At 53.9% G+C, this 19,467-nt stretch overlaps 1 protein-coding gene across 1 annotated transcript in view; it reads left to right on the top strand.

Annotated features, from left to right (window-relative positions):
* The window catches only part of AJAP1 (adherens junctions associated protein 1), a 62,225-nt gene extending 47,880 nt beyond the window's left edge, over positions 1 to 14,345 (top strand). The window contains exons 3-5 of the mRNA XM_049618208.1: positions 9,693 to 9,780; positions 11,908 to 12,150; positions 13,916 to 14,345. Of these exons, the coding sequence (XP_049474165.1) occupies positions 9,693 to 9,780; positions 11,908 to 12,150; positions 13,916 to 13,985 (401 nt within the window). The 3' untranslated portion in view covers positions 13,986 to 14,345. The remainder of the gene's footprint in view (positions 1 to 9,692; positions 9,781 to 11,907; positions 12,151 to 13,915) is intronic.
* Positions 14,346 to 19,467: the final 5,122 nt, after the last annotated feature.

Raw genomic sequence — 19,467 nt, 5'->3', positions numbered from 1 at the left:
TGCAAGCCTGTGTGTGCGTGTGTGTGCATGCATGGGGTGCCTGTGTGTGTGCAAGCCTGTGTGTACCCATGCACCATGCACCCTGGGAGGCAGTGGCAAACAAGGCTGGGGAGAGGGCAGAGAGAGGCAGGTTGGAGAAGCTGCGATGCTCATGCTTTGAAAGCCACCCTGAGGTTGAGAATCTCAACCTCTGTGCGGAGGGAGTTGTGTTTCCCTCGGGACTGGCCTTTCTGCTCAGAAACACTGCCTGTGAGTGAGCAGGTCTGAGCCGGCCTCTGAGGCCGCGGGGCCCAAGGCGGGAGGCACATTTCCTGGGCCAGGATTCAGCATCCTGGTCACTGCTGCGCAGTGAAGGGGAGTCAGAGGGACCAGATGGATGGGGCCTGGCCCCCCGGTGTAACCCCTTCTTGGAGCTGGTAAATTACCTCGGAGATGCTTATCCAGCCTGTGCTGTCCTCCACGAGGGGCCCCTGTGCGTGGGGTCCTACGGCGGGAGGGGCCCTGAGACCAGGGGTGGGCAGGGGCACGGAGGGCCAGCCCTCATTCTCCCTAGCCTCCCTCGCCCCCGTCCTCGCCAGTCACACACAGCGGCATCCACTGTGGAGTTCTCGGGGGCCCTCTAGGGCAGGGGTCCCCAACTCTTTCCTAAAGGGGCAGATAACAGCTCTTTTAGGCTTTCAGGCCACACGACTGGACCCTGTCCTGGAGGCACAGGAGCAAGCTCAGACATCACGTCCAGGAATTTGATGAGGCCACGTGCCAATAAAACTTTATTGACAGACTCAGATGGTGGGGCTGGCTTTGGCCCTCAGGGCCCAGTTTTCTGACCTCTGCTTCAAGGCCTCTCTGCTCAGCGTGGTGTCCGGGACCCCAGAGAGGGGGAGACAGGCAAACCGCAGCCCCATTTGTCACCAAGCCCTGGGGGGTGGGGTTCGTGTGTGTGCAGGGAGGAGGTGCATGGCTCGTGGCCACACGGGGAAGACTCCTGCTGTGGGCCTACTGTGCGCCAGCCACACGGCTAATGGTGTTCCCGCATCCTCTGAATTAACTCTGCTGAGAGAGAATCATGAGGCCAAGCAAGTATGTGAACCTCTAGGGCCGCCAGGGAGAAGCCCACGGAGGTTGGCGGGGGGGGGGGGGTGGTGCTCAGAGCAATGGAAATTTGTTCTCTCGAGGTTCTGGAGGCCTGAAGCCAAAACTAAGACTCCAGTAGGGCCGCGCCTTCTCTGAAGGTTCTAGAAGAGGGTCCTATCTGTCTCCTCCAGCTTCTCCTGGTTGCTGTCAGCCATGGGCTCCTGACTCTGGACTCCTGACCCCTCCGCCCTCTACGTCGCTGTCATGTGGAGTTTTTCCATGTCTCTCTGTGCCCTCTTCGGGGTTTTTGAAAGACACCAGCCATTGCATTGACCGCCCACCCTAAATCCAGGATGATTTCATTTCAAGATCCTGAAGTAATTAACTAAATCTACAAAGACTCTATTTCCAAATGAGGTTATATTCTGAGGTTGCACAAGTGGACATGAATTTGGGGTGAGGGACCAGGATGCTTGTCCTGGGTCTTGTGACACTGTCCGTCCCACTACAGAGGGACCAGGCTGCTTGTCCTGGGTCCTGACTCTCAGGTGCCAGCACCAGCTGTCTTGGGGCTGGCTGAAGTCTGCTGTCTGGCGGATCGTGGCTTTGAGAAGTACAGCGAGGGCCTCCGTGGCTCTGCCTGACCACCCCCCACCCCCGCCCCACCCGAGGCTCCTGGGCCTCCACAAAGCATTTCAGCTCAGGTGTATTCGGTCCCCAGGACCGTCATAACAACATACCTGAGTGGGTGGTGGAAACAGCAGGGTTTTGCTGCCTTAGACTTCGGGAGGCCAGAGGTTGAGAGCAGGGCCGTGCTCCCTCTGAAGGTTCCAGGGGAGGATATCCCAGCCTCTGTCCCGGCTTCTGGTGGTTCATGGGCTCTGACGGCAGGAATCCAGCCTTGTCCTGTGTGCATATCTGTCTCCAAATCCCCCCTTTTTATAAGGACACTAGTCATATTAGGTCAGGGCCAGGGACCCCAGTGTGCCCTCATCTTAAGTAAGTACGTCTGCAATGACCCTGTTTCCAAATAAGGTCACGTGCTGAGGCACCAGCAGGTAGGGCTTGCACATAAGAGTTCTGGGGAGACACCGCTCAATCCATAAAATGAGGACACCACTGGAAGTGAACGGGCTTTCCCGGCCTCTCTGCCCACCACATCCCACCCTTTCCGTGGACTCCAGTGTGTTTGTTTGAGTCTGGACCCAGATGCTGTGCTCTCTTTTTGGCCCCCAGCTGCCTCTGTCTCCCCACGGTGCTCTGAAATTCAGGGGAGTCTTCAAATGCAGAGAAAGTTGCCTCGTGTGAGGAATTGGCTCCTCGATGTAGCTGACCTGTGGATGGGACAGCTTTAGTTGAGCCTGATGACAGGAGACCAAACCCAATTTGGGGGACCCTAGCCAGTGGGGTGTGTATGCTGATGCCCAGGCTCTCCCTAGATCATAGCAGCATGGCCATTGGCCATCCCCCGTGGGGAAAGAACCAGCGTCCTCCAGCGGGCTGTGCGGGAGAGCAGCCAAAGGCATGGGTCCCAGACCAGGCCTGCTGGGGTTTGAGTCACGGGTTTGCTGGGTCTTAGCTGTATGTGCACTAAAGGATTAGCTTTGCTCAAAGGAATGACCTTGACCCCAGCTCCTGGGAGGTCACCGTAAGCCTTCCAAATGTCCTCCCTGATAAGAATGTCCTGGTTTACCAGATAGCCTGCACTAATAATGTGGTTTACGGTGGGGGCCTTGGGTTACAGGGTGTCAGCTCGTCGGGCCGGCCATGACTACATGACCAAGCCACTGCGCAGACTGGACACCCAGTCTCAGGGGGCTTCCCGGGCTGGCGACACTCTGCGCGTGTTGTCGGGCATCGTCACTGGTGGGAGGTAGGGCTGCCCACGTTCCTCTGCTGGGAGGGGACGGCTGTGGGCTCCTGCCTGGCCTCTCCTGGACTCTGCCCCCTGCCCCCTCCTCATTGCTGATCTTAATCTGTGCTTTTTCCCACTGTAGTAAACCAAAACTGAGTGTTAATGCTTCGTTCAGTTCTGTGAGTCCTTTGAGTGAATTTGTGAACCTGAGAGTGGTCTTGGGGACCTCTCAGGTTACGCCGCGCCACCTTGACAAAGTCCCCCAAACTCCCTGTAGAAGTGGGGAACATCTCTGCACCCACCTCATGGGTTGTGGGGAGCTGTGCGTGAATGATTCACTGAGAACACCGCCAGGCATCCACCGCCACTGAGAGGAGCGTGACGAGGTGGGTTCACCCACAGCAGACGCCAGAGGGCAGTTCCGCACACCCTCCCCCAGCCTCACCGTTGCTACTAGGAAGGAAGTACCTGAGGGAGAACAGGGACATCGTGATGGGCAAAGGGCCACATCTCACCTTTGTGGCTACGTGGGGTGTGGTCGGGAGGTTTCTGACCCACTCACGAGGGGCCGCCACAGCAATGGTGTCCCAGCAAGTCAGTTTGGAGGGTGTGACCATCCAGGGTTCATATGGGGGACACCTGTTTCCTGGTGTCATTCATGCATTTCTTCCTGTAGTGAGTAAACTCAGCACCTTTGACATTTTGGGCCAGATCATTCCTTCTTATGGGATCATCCTGTGCTCTGTAGGACATCTGCCAGCATCTCCGGTGTCTATCCGCTAGATGCCAGTAGGACCGACCCCTCACCTCCGTGTGACAACCAAAACCGTCTCCGGCCGTGGCCAGATGTCCCGGTTGAGGACAAACTGACTTGGGTCCTTTGACTCCTCGAGGACTTGCCTCTGCCCTGTTATCGTGAGGTGTTAGCACAGCCATTTCCAGAGGTGGACTCTGTCCTCTTTAGGCGGTGGTCCTGCTCGCAGCTGGAGAGAATTTCAATGAGAGGCAGCTTGCTTTCCACAGGGTCTGGGCTGGAGGCCTCCTCATCGCCCACCGTGTGGACACACTGCGGGGGTCACTCAGAAAAAGGCACACCCCTTGTGTCCTTGCCACAAAAGCTGGTAGCCTTGTTTTTCTGGAGCATCCTGGTTTGGGAAGATGCATTTCCCCTCAGCAGCCTTCCCCGCCCCGTCAGGTGGCCAGGCGCTTCAGAATGAGCCCAAACCCTGGAGCGCCTGCTCCTCAAGAAAGCTGGGCTGGCCTCTCCCCCGTCCTGCAGGGGATGCTGTGAGTGTCCCCGTATTCCCAGAGACTTTGTCAGAGATGTGCTGTGCAGTCTGTGTTTTGCAGCCTCTGTGGAAAGGAATGGTGTTTTTGCAGTGCAATTGGCCCTTTGGAAAACCCTGTCGCCTCTCACCTGTCCAGCCCTTGAAGACAGGCGTCCCTGGATCCATTGGCCAACAGGTCTTTGTCCCTGCAGGGCAAGTGCATGAGATCCCTGTATCATAAAATGAGCTACTGTCAGCACAGATGGGTCATCCCTCTGCCTCAGCAAACTCCAGGGCCATCGTTCCTGCCTCCACCCAAGTGCACCAGCCAGATGTGCCCATACGCCCCTCAAGTGGTGGGAAAGAAGGCCCTCGATGGCTTTGTTTTTGTCACGGACAGTGGCCTGTGTGCGATTCAGCTTCTATTTAATCAAAAACCCATCCAGACCTGGAGATAGATTACCAAGCCCACATCAATCTCCAGGTCCTGATCTTATTACAAAACACCACAAATATAACCATAAAAGCCCTATTGATTGATGCAGAGTTCGCTAATCCATCTGTCCCCATCCATTATTCCAGGTATAATTTTTCATTATCTGGATGGCAGCTGATTCCTAGCACATTAGTATACAGTGGCAATTACCAGGAGCAGAAAGAGCCCCTAAATTAGCAGGAACAATAACACCTGTCAGGAAGGGGAAGCAAGAACCCCCCGCACAGCACGCCGTGCACTCTGGGACCAGGTCTGAATTGCAGAGCATTTGAAGATGGATTCAATGGTGACCTTGTAAATAGAGGGGAGAAAGTTTGTGTTTTGTTGCTTTTCTGGGGGGCGGAGAGTGTGCATTCCCTTAAGGTAACATCATTGTTCACCAGATCGCAGCCTCCCTGACAGCGGGCTGTAGATACTCTACTAACTAACATTGCCCTGTCCAGGGTCAGTGGGGTTTGGGGGACAGATGTTCCTGCCTGCATTATGCAATGGCCACAAGGGACCTGACCAGAGGGGACATTATTTAAGGTGTAAGTATCGGCAGAAAGGAGTGAGGAAGGAGAGAATCGGGGGAGAGAACCTCCTAAGAACCCTGTCATTTGTGTGGGGTGAGGAAAGCCAGTAGGGAAAGGTCCCTCTCCGTACACCGGTTCTGTGATCTGAAGGTTTCTTTTCACAAAATGCGGCTCCTTTTCTACCCCAATGGAGGAAATGGAGCCATATGGCTAAAATAATTCTGTGGGTCCTTGGAGGGACTACATTGGTAACATTCTCCCTGAGTTTTGGTGTCCAAACACCAAGAATCCAATCTATTGAGTTCTCAAGGGAACTGTCATGCAGCATGATCTATTCTCAAGCCAACCTCACACAGACAAACCCAGCGGGGTGAAACTGGCCAGTGAAATTCCCAGAACTCAGTAAACTTTTGAAGATGGAGGAGGAAGGTTCTAGTCTTCAGAACCAAAGGATTGCCATTGGAGTTCTGGCTTTAACCAATCATTCAAAACAGGTATATATTCTCATTAATTCATAAGACAAACCACCTTCAGCTATTCACCTAAGTTAGAGCCCAGCAAACTATAGCCTATGAGCCAAATCTGGCCGCTGCCTGTGTTTGTAAATAAAGTTTTATTGGCACACAGCCACGCCCATTGGTTGGCACATGGGCCATGGCTGGTCTGGCCCCGTAATGGCAGGATTGGGAAGTTGCAACAGAGACCACACTTCCTGCGAAACCTAAAATATTTACTCTCTGCCCCTTTATGGCCAGACTACAGGGATTTACACAGATGAAGGAAGGACGGCTGACATTTGGAGAGGACTACATAACAGGACAGATGATTGAAACGGAACCACTTCTCACACGTTGTTCTGTTCTCTTCTTAGTAGCCGACCTCCCAAAGAAAGGAAATGAGGGGAGACATCCTTATGGATTTCTGTCTTCCAAACTGCTTCTTACAAGTGTCATTCTTGCCACATGTCAAAAGGCCTGATCCTTGTTCAGCCATCATGAGTATGGGGTCTATGGGATTTTCTTGTAGCCATTGATGTTTTGTGCATGAGCCCAGGGGCCCATTAAGACCTATGGGCCAGGCATTGAAGCAGAAGGCTGTTTGCCTTGCAAAGGCAGTATGTGAGGAGTAGTCAGATGTTTGCCTCTAGCCAATTTTATGACCAGAATGTGGCCACAGATGGGTTAGTTTGGCGTTAGATATTTTATTTTCTCTGAGGCCCTGGAGCAGAGAATTGCCTTCCATCCTGGATCTGCCAAGTGATGATGGGAAAGTCACTTTACTCCTCAGCATCAGGCTCCTCGTTGGTCAGGCAGGTGAAAACGTGCAGGATGCTGATGGATTAAATCGATCATGTGTGAAGACTTAGCAAGGCGCCTGGCGTAGAGAGGTCTTTCCAGAAAGCATAGCCATTCTATTATTGTCGTATTTTTTACCCAGATGATCTGGCTGGCTATTAACCCATATATCATTTCTGCCAAATTTTAGTTTGGTAAGTTCTATGGAGGAATTTCACACCGAAGTCAGAAGAAGGGCCTCCAGAACAAGGCACACCTTGGGATTATATCTTTCTCCCTGTTCCCTTCATTTTTATATTCTACTTTTCAACTATAAATGTAATGTGTCCCATAGCTACAGTGGTAAGGGACTGTGTCAGAGCATGCATGGGGCTAGGGGTGGATGTAAAGATGATGACACCCTTTCTTAAGGGGCTTCAGGGACTTATGAGGACCTCAAGCAAAGGGCTGATCTTCTGTTCTGAGAATCATCAGTGAGGGAGGGGGGCCCTTGAGCCAACCATTTCTCCCCCAGGCTTCAGTTTCTTACATCCATCAGACTGGGAGAGTCAATGCTTTCCCATCCTAACCCACAGGGGGAATGGGAGGCAGTCAGACATCTAAGATGTGGCTAGTCTTGGAACTCCTCTCTTCCAAGGACTTTATCACTGAAGATATTCAACACAACAGAATTCCCATAGTAGGAAGATGAGAGGTCAAAATCTGGCAGTGCCCTATGCCTCCCATGGTCCTGCAGATGTTGGGGAAAGGACGGCACAGAGCTCTGCTCTTGAAAGGGCTCTCAGTGCCTCCGGCTAGGCCTTGCCTGGAAGTTCAACCAGCCCCTGATGCTCCTCTTGGCTCACCCACTCAGGGTATTCTTTTATATCACTAGCCTCCATAGGCTGAATTCTCCTGACCTACAAGATGGAGGGTTTAGCCCAAGAAACAAAGACTCAGTTCTTGCCATGGGAGTTGGGGTGTAACCTGCCAACAAATGCCTGAGAAGCTTTTTGCATGGACCCAGAGCACTTCCCAAGGGATCTATCCGTGGAGGGGATGATGAGGCTCAAGAGCCTGCCTCCACGAATGTTCTTCTCCAGGAATGTAGATTAGAGAGGTGCCAGCCTCAGTCTTGGGAGAAAGGAGACCAAGACTGAGATTAAAGAAGGTCAGAGCAAAACCAGATGAATGAAATCTGAGCTCAGAATCATATACTACCGCTCTTATTACGAGCTTTGGAGCCAATAGACCCTATGTGATCCAGGGAACTTACTTAAACTGACCCACATAGTTTTCACTTCCATGACCGATGCTGACAGTATCTACCTTTGAGAGTTGTTATCAGGAATAAATGGGATCATGCACATCTGACAATCGCTACAACTTGTTGAGCATGCCTGAGATAATCATCACCACCATCATCACCATCATCACTCTCATCATCTCCACATTCATCACCATCATCACCACCGTCATCACCACCACCGTCATCATCACCACCACCATCATCCCCGTCACCATCATCATCACCACCACCATCATGCCCATCACCACCACCATCCCCATCATCACTATCACCACCACCATCATCATTGTCACCATCATCACCATCATCGTCACCATCATCACCGTCACCATCATCATCATCACTCACCATCAGCATCCTTTTCAACCCTTCCTCTGCCAACAAGGTCTCGCTTGGGTGTTGGGGAAGCTGCTGAATAGTTAGGGATTACTGAAGCTGGTGAGCACTCCGTTGTTGGTGAGACAGAGGGTGGTTCCTGCGGCATAACTAGCTATCAGTTCCATTGCAAAGCTGACTTGGCAGTCTTAGATGAGAAAGTAAACTGACCCAAAGGCTCATAGCAGGTGCCACAACTTGGGCATAGGTGTATGTTAAGCCATCGTCCAGAACGAGCAGTGAATGCTGCCACTTTAAAAACTGGGCAGTAGAGCAGCTCCAGGTGGGCACTGTGGCTGAGCTGGTCAGAACTAACACTGCTTGGCATGCAAGAGGTGCTCAGTAACTGGTTCCCGAATCAATGGATAAAAGAATAAATAAGGGGAAGTCCGTGACTTCCATGTACCAAATCCATGTGCCTTCTCCAGTTTTCCTAGCGGTGCTTATCCTGTGGGCTCGGGACGGGAATCCCTCACGACAAGCAGAAATATCCCGGATGATGGGCAAACGGGAGGAGAAAGCCTGTTTTCTGGTCATGCCAACTTTGAATCATTTATTAGCAACTCCCCCCACGAGGATCATATCCGGTAGAGAGGTAACATCTGTTTGCGAGACTGTGTCCTTGGGAGACCGCCAGAAAAATCTTCTACTCTGAGATTCTCCACACTGGGACACACACATGTGCTGTTCTCACCCACCCCTGCCCCCCCGGGACCTGCTGGGTCCCTCTGGGGTGATAGGTGGGCCTCTGCAGATGGACACCGGCAGTGGAGAGATGCAGGTGCTTAAACACCCAGGTGCAAGAACACAACAGGGCAGACGGGCACTTGGGTGGGGCAAGACGCTGCTGTGTGCAGGGCTCGGTGCGGAGCCCTCAGGACCTTTACGGCCTGGCTCCTCAGGTAGGGTTCTATCTGACTGGAGGAGGACAAGGCCTTTGCACGTGGCTTTTATGGACCAGTGGAGTCTGCTGAGGTTGCCCCCAGTGTCTGTGTTCTAGGAAGGTAGTGACAGATGTGTTGTCAGGAGGAAAAGAGCCTCAGGTAGAGGACCGGAAGTGGGAGCCTTTCCTACCACCCCAGTGATCCAAGTACCCCTGAGTCTGCCGGGGGGTGTCAACCCACGTTCACTGTGCCCCACATTCCCAACAAACCCTGGGCCGTCCTGGCTACTCCTGCATCAGGCCAAATGCGCTGCTATTCAGAGGTGCTGCCCCTCACCCAGGTGGGAGGAGTGGTGACAGGGGCTGGAGGAATGCGCCAGCCAGAGCCTACCTGGGCCAGGTGGCGGGCTCGGCAGGTAGGTGCGAGAAAGGACACAGCTGCCCGCGGGCCCGGTCACAGCTGGGGGACCCAGAGAGGCCGGGGCTGGGGCCTCGCTTCCTGGACTTCAGGTGACAACGGTGCTGGTAGCCAGGGCACCTGGGGAAGGAGAGACCTGAGTTGGCAGGAACAAGGCCCTGCCCCTGCTGGGCTCCTCTGCTCACACCCTGGTCTCACGGCTGCCCCCCACTTCCTCTCTTCCAGGTCTGGCTGTTCATCAGATCATCACCATCACTGTCTCCCTCATCATGGTCATAGCTGCTCTGATTACAACTCTTGTCTTAAAAAACTGGTAAGGCTCCTCGGCCCCTCTGGCCTGGAAATGGGGGGTCCCGTGGGAAGTGTGCACAGAGGCTTTCCTACTTTTCAAACCCGGTCCCACATCACTGAGTTTTCATTTGGGTCAGAGAACCCGGTGCTACGCCCTGCTCCCCGTCGGCCCCGGGGCAGCCCGGCCGGCCACGGGTGCTACGCTCCCAGATACAGCCCTTGGGGAGTGTCCCCCCTCACCGTGGTTTCTCTGCAGAATACGGGCGAGCCCAGCCTCCATGACGGTTTCTCAGGTGGCAGGTGTCCCTGTCGGTCTCTGCACTCGTGTGTAAATTGCGATGTCACCCACCCGACACTGGTGGCCTGGGCGGATCTGTGCCCACCCCTCGCTGCCCCTGGCTGTCCAGGCTCAGCCGCCTTGAATCCTTCCTTCTTCTTGCCGCCGCTCTGTGTCTGCTGAACTAGGTTACTGCCTTGCTCCAGGCCGCCTGCCTTTGCCTATTTCCTCCTGGAAATTGGCCTACTTTGAGGTTGGCCTTGCTGGGTGTATGCACCTGCTACACCCCTGGGAAAATCGGGGCACTGCCGGGTGACCCTGCTGAACACACACCTCCGAGGCCCCGTGTGCCTGCAGCCTCTCCTCCAGCAAATGTGTCTCCTTTTAGCATCAGAGCTCAAAGTCCCTGGTAGAGTAACACACCCAGATAATCCCCCTGCTGCCGGCAGGTGCAGGAAATCCTACAGGGCTCATGGGTGGCAGCCACCCCCGAGTGTCCAGACAATGGAAATTCGAGAGAAAGCCCGTCTCCAGGGTCAGCAAAGGTGGGAAGGAGGGGCTTGGCACAACCCCCAAAACCGACCTCGCGGAGAACAGTGAGGCTTCCCGAAGGCTGGCAAACCCTAGACCCCAGGCGTTTTCTGGGACTGGTGATGAGGACCGCACTCAGCTCGCCACAGGGCAGTCCTGGGCAGGGGATGGCTGGCCAGAGAAGGGACTCTGGAGCCCAGGAGCGCATGGGTGCATGGCAGGGCAAATCCCATCGACCCTCTTGACTGCCCTCAAAGGAGGCAGGACTCTGTCACCTGCCGTGTGACAAACAGGACGGCTCCCTCTTGGTTTCCCACAGTGGGGTTTATAGCAAAGCCTCAGAGAGTCCTTCTGGGGAGGACAAGCCAGGCCGTGGATGAGGGGGTTCCATGACCTTGGGGGGGAGTCCCTTGGCTTTTGCAATTTTCTTCCTACCTTTGCTTACAGGGTGGGGCTTCTGCATCGGGAAGCAGGGCTCATCTTGTTGGAAAACCGAGACAGGGCATGACCGTGATGGTCTTATGGACACTCGCCCCTCAAAGCCACTTCTTCCTCATTGGCTGTGAGCACAGCAGGGATGGGGAGATGGGGCACTGGTGCCCTGATGAGGTTCCTCCAACTGGGGGCTCCCCAAATTTCCTCCTAGCTGCCCTTCACCGTGGGGATGGGGCTTCTACTCATCCTTCTTGTGACTTGCCAGAAGTGACTGAGAGGGTCACCAGACACCTTGGCTGACAAGGGAGGGATGCCCATGTCAATCCTTGACAATGTTGGGAAGGCTCTGTGGACCAGAGGAGCAGGGAAGTATCCATGGGGAGTGCGGAACAGTCCTCTCCATAGACCTGCTGGCGGCAGTGAAGGATGGACGACCAGCTTTCATCCCCAACTGGGAGCTTGGGCGGGGGCAGGGCTGAAGGCATAAGGCTCCCCGTTCACTAATTCTCCCCAGAGATAGTTACATCGTCCCTTCCAGAACGAACCACCAGACCAGCCCCCCCGTACCCATTCGTGGGGAAACTGCGTCCACATCACTGCCTGGGTGACATCCTTTGGCCAGACAGGGCCTCAGCTCTGGGATAACCCAGCTCAGCCACTTACCTCATAAGCGGCCCTGCCATAATGGCCACATTTACAATTCAGATTTTATTAACGACAACAACAACAAAAAAAAGAGAGCAAGCTGATTGTTTGATTGTGGTTGATCTTTCCGAAGAGGCTGGAAATTACCATTTAATATTAAATGACGAATAATTCATGCCTGGAGAGGAAGGTTCCACAGTTTAGGTGCTGGGTTTGGGCACCGGCCCGCCCCGCCCCCACGTCGCCTTGGCTCTCTTCCAGCTGTGCCCAAAGCGGGAACACGCGCAGGACCAGCCACCAGCGGAAGATCAACCAGCAGGAGGAGAGCTGCCAGAACCTGACGGACTTCACCCCTGCCCGGGTGCCCAGCAGCCTGGACATCTTCACGGCCTACAACGAGACCCTCCAGTGCTCCCACGAGTGTGTGCGGACGGCTGTGCCTGTGTACGCAGACGAGACGCTGCATCCGACGGGGGAGTACAAGTCCACGTTTAACGGGAACCGGTGAGCTCAGGCCTGGGCTGGTGCCTGCCGCCTCCACAGGCTCCTGGCCGGACGGTGTCATCACAGGGGCCGTGGGTCTGTGTGGGGCAGCCGTCATGTGTCTTTGGGGGGGGGGGCGCTGAGCAAATGCACACAGCTGGTCTAGCGGAACAAGAGGGGCGGGCTAGACATAAAGAGGTGTCTCCCCACCCAGAGACAGGACACAGCAGCATCCAGAATCCACTTCCAGACCCTACCCTTGAAGAGCGGGCAGAAGGCCTCCCCACCCCGGACAGCATGTGGTGGCAGATGAGTGGGCATCCCTCCGGCTTCACAGAGCCGGGCCTTCTGATATCAACACGTTCCCCCCCGCCCCCCTGTCAACACGCACCCTCTCCCCCGGCCCACTGCCAGCGTCTCAGAACCCCCGTCAATAAAATGTCAGCAGCGCATCTAGCCAAAATATCAAACACCAACCAGACTCTGGGTTATTAAATGCTCTTTTTTTTATTAATCATGTGTAATCCTTCAAAGAAGACATGACCCTAAAACCATTCCTGGGAACATTGAAGAAACCCTTGAGTCAGCTTCCAGGGATTTATCCGGCATTAGATTAAAACATCAACAAGCTATTTTTTTAAGCGAGCATACACTTATGCATCATTTTGTAAATAAAAAAAAAAATTCCCAACCACTGAAAAGTCTAGGAAGAAATGAGTAAGAAAGCAGACGGACCTGAGGGACCCCTTGTTGGCAGCAGGAAAAGCAGCTAGGAGTAAATGCCCGAAGGCCCGAAAGCCTTCCTCCCAGACCCACGGTCAAGGAGACTGGGGTGACGTCCAGCTGTGATGCCCATGGTTAGCGGGACCTTGTCCTGGCCGTGAGAACAGGTGGGTCTTCCGGAAGCTCCCGTCTTGCACCTCTTCGTGGGAGTCCGCGATCTTCCCAATGTTCCCTGAGATGCTCCTCTCCCCGCTGAAGAGAGCAGGGCCTCAGGGGTGTCCTCTGCCCGCTGCACTTACACTCGGCGACATTGGGGGAGCTCCTTGGTTGCCTACCAGCCTTGCCGAAGGCCTCGTTCACAAAGAATTGGCAAAAGCATTTCAAAGCATTTCACCGAGTGAACATGTGTGTGTCAGTTTGTGAATCCTGGCCAACCAGAGCTTCCGTTTTGGGGAAGCGGGGATGGAGGGCCACCGACTGGCCATCCTTGTTCCCACTGGTCCCCCTCTGGCCCTGCCCTGTCCACGTGCAGCGTGGGCGTGGCTGGCGCTCTTAGCCCTGGCTCAGAAGCGTTGGATAGAGCGGGTTCTTGCTTTTGGGCCTGAGGTCACGCTCTGCTGGGTCTCCCTGGCCTTCGGAAACGATGGCTCAGGTCTCAAAGGTGACGGATGACAGGAGAGCCATTTCCGGAGTCAGGCCCCCCGGGGTCCAGCATGTGCAGTAAAGTGGGTGTTATCTCTGCCCTCAGAGGCGGAGACCCTAAGCTTTGCCCTTGTCCTACCAATTAAAACACTGAAATCTAGAATGCCAGCTCCCTTCTGCACACGGATCCCTCAGGCTGTGTGTCCTCCAAGGCCTTCCAGGGCGGAAGTGAGTGTCAGCTGGCCGTTGTGGGGGGTTCCCCGTTCCTGCCGAAGACTGGTGGGGGGTGTCCAAGCTGAGCATTACGTCTCCTGGGTTCTTTGTGACTCAAGAAGCCGGTGATCGGCGGCAGGCCTGAGCCGGCCGGCTTGCCCGTTGTTCTGTACCGGCACACGCAAGCCCGTTTTTCTGCTCCCTGCAGACCCTCCTCTGATCGGCATCTTATTCCTGTGGCCTTTGTGTCTGAGAAATGGTTTGAAATCTCCTGCTGACTGGCCGAAGTCTTGTGTACCTCCTGGGGGCAGGGCAGACGCCATGTGTCTATTTTATGGTACGTACCTCTTTTTCTGGACGTTGATTGATTTTGTTTTTCCCCTTTGCCTCACCTTCCCCAACCCCGGGATAAGTGGGAGGCCTTCTGGACATGGCAGGTGGTGTGGCCGTCCCGAATGCGAGCCGGAGGGCTGGGCTTGTGGTCTCTCTGCTTCACTTGTTAGAAATGGCCCCGTGGAGGGGAGGGACAGACAGGCAGGGACGAGGACCAGCAGGGAAACCCGGCCGCTCAGCAGGCGGAGACCAGGGCGGCGGCCACACGGGCAGGTATCTCACCTGCATCGAATGTCTGTACGTCGACGGGGGAGGGCACAAAGCAGAATTAAAATATAATTTTGGAATATAAAAATAAGAGATAAGAAGGCAAATGATAAAGGAAGCAAGCAAAGGGTTGAGACATCTACTAATTTGAAGCCAGGGACCGGCACCAAAACAGGATGAATTTTCCATGCTCTGCTGAATAGGAACATTTGGTTTGCTTTCAGTGATATTAACTTTAATGCTAACGTTAAATTGCTTTCTTCTGCACCGAATCTCCCGAACACTCGGGCTGCTGGGGGAGAAAGAGCATTTCGCCCCCATGACTGCACGCTCTCTATGCGCAGTTCAGTAGACGCAACCTGCGGGCTGGGCTCTTTGGTTTTGTCTTTCTTTTTGAGGCTGGGTTTTTCTCGTCCACAGGTATTCTGTGACATCACATCCCTTCCCTGAGTAGGGAACCCAGTTTCTAGGATGGGTTATCGGGGTCTGAAAATACCGCTTTTCTGCTCACCTCCTCACGCGGGGCTCGTGGTCAGAGTGGGCAGAAGGGCAGGGGCAGGAAGGTGTTTCCTCGGGACACACGTGTGCCCCTCCAAGAACTCGGCTGGCTGTGTGTAGACGGGGGCCTGTGGGAGCCATCAGAAATAGGAGTTGGGGGGGGGGGAAATCTGTGCTAATCCAGCCCTAATGAATCGAGTGTTCGCTCCAAATCAAATCTCCAGCCCTCACTTCCTGTCCCGAAGCCAAAATGACCTGCTTAGCGTGATGTTCAGCCAACGGGCAAAGAAACGTAATTAGATTAGAAAAGAAAGCACCCCTCCCTTCCCCCGCCCCCCACAAACGGCCTTTGTTGAGACCGTGCTGGCAAGTTAGGGAAAGCGCAGTCTCGTCCGCGACCATTCAAGAGCCAGATGCGCCTCCGAGGCCCATCCGTCAGAAGCTCATGCCTCCGTCTGCCTAGGCGTGACTCACCTCATTAAGGCCAGGGACAGAGCGCCCTTTGGAGCTCCAGCCAGGCTGGCAACGGGGAGCTGCTTCTTAGGAGCGGGGTCCCCTCCGGCCTGGTAAAACCTCTGCAGTATGGCCTGGTGGTCTCCAGCATGCCTCTTAGGATTTTACAAATGCATTCGAGCATAAGACATTGACCTGGTCCCTGCACGTCAGGACCCCAGCTCCCCTCCTTCAAGAGCCTAGCAGTGGGCATGCCCTACCCTCCAGGCAGCCCCCGTGGGGGATAATTTTTCCTAATGCGGACCCTCAGGGGGCACTCACGGGACACTCTTTCCATCTAGAGATTCATATTGTCCTCCCGGAAGTGCCACCTACAGAGGAGAAACAGGCACGAAGCAGTTAAGTGACTTGCCTGAGTTCAGTCAGGTGGCACGTGGTGGGGCCGGTCCGACCCAAGGCGGCCTGGCTCTGCCCACCATCTGAGAGCCTCGGTTGTGCCCCCCGTGCTATGAGCTGTCTGTCCCCCGTGCCACCCCCTGCCCGGCCCCACATGGGAAGAGAGCTGGTGGCTGATGAAGGTAGGCTTTCCCACGAAATCGGCCTCCTGGGACATTCAGCCCGATTCTGCAGCGTGGGAGCCAGGCAGACAAGAGATGAGCTCCTGAGTGCTGGAAGCCTGAGCCTACAGCCTTCTCATGCACCCTGAGCACTGAGCCATAGCCCTGACTTAAAAAAACAAAAAGTAGGAAAGAGTGCTTTAATTTGCTCCTCTGCTCCAGAAAGCTTTGCTGTCTCCTTGGCTCAGCTCTCTCTTCAAGCAACACGGGGGATCGAAGGACCCCCGCAGGCTTGGTGGGCACTCCTCTTCCGCCACTCCCTGGCAGGCCCCGCCTGGACCACATTCCTCTCAGGGCATCTGGACCCCACTTGTCTGGACCCCACTTGCCAGCTCGTCCGAGGAGCTATTTCAGGACCACCTCCATTGGCGGGAGAGGATGCCTCTGTGTCCGAAGACCGGACCTACTCACTGTGGATCCCAGGGGGGCCGTGTCGGGAGGTGAGAAGAGCCGTCAGGACCTGCCCTGAGGCCGCCATGCACCTGTGGAGCTCCGGCCACCTTCTTTTCCGGTAGACGCAGACCAGCAGGGCTATGCAAACAGTCTTGTTAGCCTTTGATAAATGCTTAAAGATTCCGTCTCCACGTGCTGGACAGACTGTTTATCACTCAATGGGAGAAAAGCATTCAGATTCTAAGTATCCCTGACTCTTGCAATTAATGCCCAGACATGAGCATCGAGCGGAGAAGGGCCAGGAAGTTCGCTCAGATTTACTAGGGTACTTATTGTCCCTTAAATAAATAGCAATTAATACTAAAACATTTAATTAAGGTTTAAGAGCCAGCAGAGATATTTATCTCTTGCATAGCTGTTAAGCCTCTCCAAATGCATTTTTAATGATGATATAGCAGTTTGTAACCGTACCATTGTGTCTGCTCACGCGAACCACTGTGCACACGTGGGACCCAAGAGTGGTTAAGTTCGCTTCCCTGCAGGCAGATTGTTGGTGATGCTTGGGCTCCTGGACACAGGCACCCTGATGCGGGCAGATATTCATCCTGTTTCCCTGATTCAGCCTCTCCAGTAGATTCCAGCAAATTCTTGCCTCAGACCACCTCCACAGTGGCACCCCGTTGTTCTGGATGAGTCACGGTAAAGCTGACCTTCCCAAACACCAAGTAAGGGGACGAAGACACAGGCCCGCCGTTGCCTCTTGGGCTAATCTCCTGTCATTTTTCACGTAACAAGTAAACTTCAGAAAAGCTCATTAGTGTTCAGATCTTTTGCATTTGCCAAAAGGCCACTTTATTCCCAACGGAGCCTGAAAAGTAATAAAAGTTCTTGCATCTGAAGTCAGTACGAAATAAATCATGTGCCATTATTATTTTCAAAAACACACTGAAGACATAACTAATAAAAACCGAGAAATGCACCTGAGCCTTCCCACTTTGTTTTAAAACACACACACACACACACACACACACACATCCAGCTTTTTGTAATTCAGAGGAACGGTTTTTTCAAAGCAACGTGCAGAAACCCCCTCTGCACACTGATCTCCAAGCTGCAGGCGAAGTCCGACGGAAAGTTCCCAGTCCGACAGAAAGTTCCCGTCAGGTTGGCAGAAACTGAGGAGCAGCCACTGGCTCCAGGGCGCTCTTGCCTTAGTCTGTTTGTTCTTTGTTTTGCAAAAAGCAGACACTGCTCTTTAAACCTAGGACCCACCTTGTAGTTAGTCTGTCAATGGCGGGGCCAGGCGAGCCCAAGATCTCCTTCCAGGCAGCAGAGGGCACTAGTTTCTCCAAAGTCAGAATTTATCCCAGATCCCAATCTCTCAGATCACTTTGCAACACACAGCTTCCCTTTCTGGTGCGGACGCCCTCCCCCTGTTTCTCTCCAGCCAGGACATGGAGGGTGGGGGGCTCTCCTTGGCTCTCTTTTCCTGACTGGCCTGGGATGCACATACCTCTCTGGTCCCTCTCGGGTTAGTGCCCAGCTGAGAGGTTCATGCACAGAGTCTTTGGAACAGAAAACCACAAGCCCTCCCTGGAGCTGAGTGCAAGCAGCAGGAATGCGGGGCAGACTTGGAAAGTGGCTGTGGGTAGCCTCAAGCCCCTCCTCCTGGCCTGATGGGGTGAGGCCACCCTTGTGGAGACCCTTGCAGGGAACCCACCCACCTCTGCAGGAAGCCAGCATTGCTCTTAAAGTGGCAATTCAGGGCACAGGGTTGGAGCCATATCTCTCCCTCTTTCTCTCTCTTTCTCTCTGCCTCTTTCATCCTGAGACTTTGGGTAGAAACAGATGCCCATGGGTTTGGAAGAGGCTTTCTCCCCAGCAGCTCAGGGGCCCCTCTGCCAATCCTCTGACGTGGCTGTCCCCATCACAACCCACCTGCAGGCAGCACGTGAAGGTCATTTCAGGCTTTAGTCTCTGGGCCGGAGGACAAGGCTACTTTTACACAGATGCCTCTTCTCTTATCTGCATCCAGCATGGATTTCCCACTCTGGGCACGGGCTGGAACCCGGGTGAGCCAAAGGTGAACCCTTAGGCACCCCCTGACTGTACGTATCGTCCTGTACCTGAGAAGTCCTGTAACAGCACGTTCTGATGGAAATGAGACAGAGAACACGTTTGGGAAAGGAGGGGTGCCCAGGAAGGCCTCCCCAGGGATGTGGCCGTCTGCAGAAACTTGAAGGATATGAAGTCCAAGATTTGCCCTTTCAGGCCAAGGTGCTGCCTGGAACTCGGAGAGTGAGGAGGCAGGACCTTGTCCACTGTGCGAAGCTCTGAAGACTTTCAGTGGGAAAGTGGCAGGAGACGGTCCGTTCTGAAAACCACCCACGAGATGGCTGGCCTGAGGGAAGGGGCCAAGGGGCGCCTGTCACCTCCGTCTGTCTGACTAAAGGCAGAATAAGGGACTGCAAAGCCGCCTTGCGGAAACCTCCCTTCTTTTTATTTATTTATTTAAATATGAAATGTATTGTCATATTGGTTTCCATACAACACCCAGGGCTCATCCCAACAGGTGCCCTCCTCAATGCCCATCACCCACTTTCCCCTCCCTCCCACTCCCCATCAACCCTCAGTTTATTCTCAGTTTTTAAGAGTCGCTTATGGTTTGGCTCCCTCCCTCTCTAACTTTTTTTTTCCTTCCCCTCCCCCATGGTCTTCTGTTAAGTTTCTCAGGATCCACATAAGAGTGAAAACATACGGTATCTTTCTCTGTATGGCTTATTTCACTTAGCATAACTCTCCAGTTCCATCCACGTTGCTACAAAGGGCCAGATTTCATTCTTTCTCATTGCCAAGTAGTATTCCATTGTATATATAAACCACATCTTCTTTATCCATTCGTCAGTTGATGGACATTTAGGCTCTTTCCATAAGTTGGCTATTGTTGAAAGTGCTGCTATAAACATTGGGGTACAAGTGCCCCTATGCATCAACACTCCTGTATCCCTTGGGTAAATTCCTAGCAGTGCTATTGCTGGGTCATAGGGTAGTTCTATTTTTAATTTTTTGAGGAACCTCCACACTGTTTTCCAGAGCGGCTGCACCAGTTTGCATTCCCACCAACAGTGCAAGAGGGTTCCCGTTTTCTCCACATCCTCTCCAGCATCTATAGTCTCCTGATTTGTTCATTTTAGCCACT

Source organism: Panthera uncia (assembly GCF_023721935.1).
Source record: "Panthera uncia isolate 11264 chromosome C1 unlocalized genomic scaffold, Puncia_PCG_1.0 HiC_scaffold_4, whole genome shotgun sequence".
NCBI lineage: Eukaryota > Metazoa > Chordata > Mammalia > Carnivora > Felidae > Panthera > Panthera uncia.
Note: the sequence above shows the minus strand (reverse complement) of the source record. Positions and strands in the feature narration are given on the sequence as shown.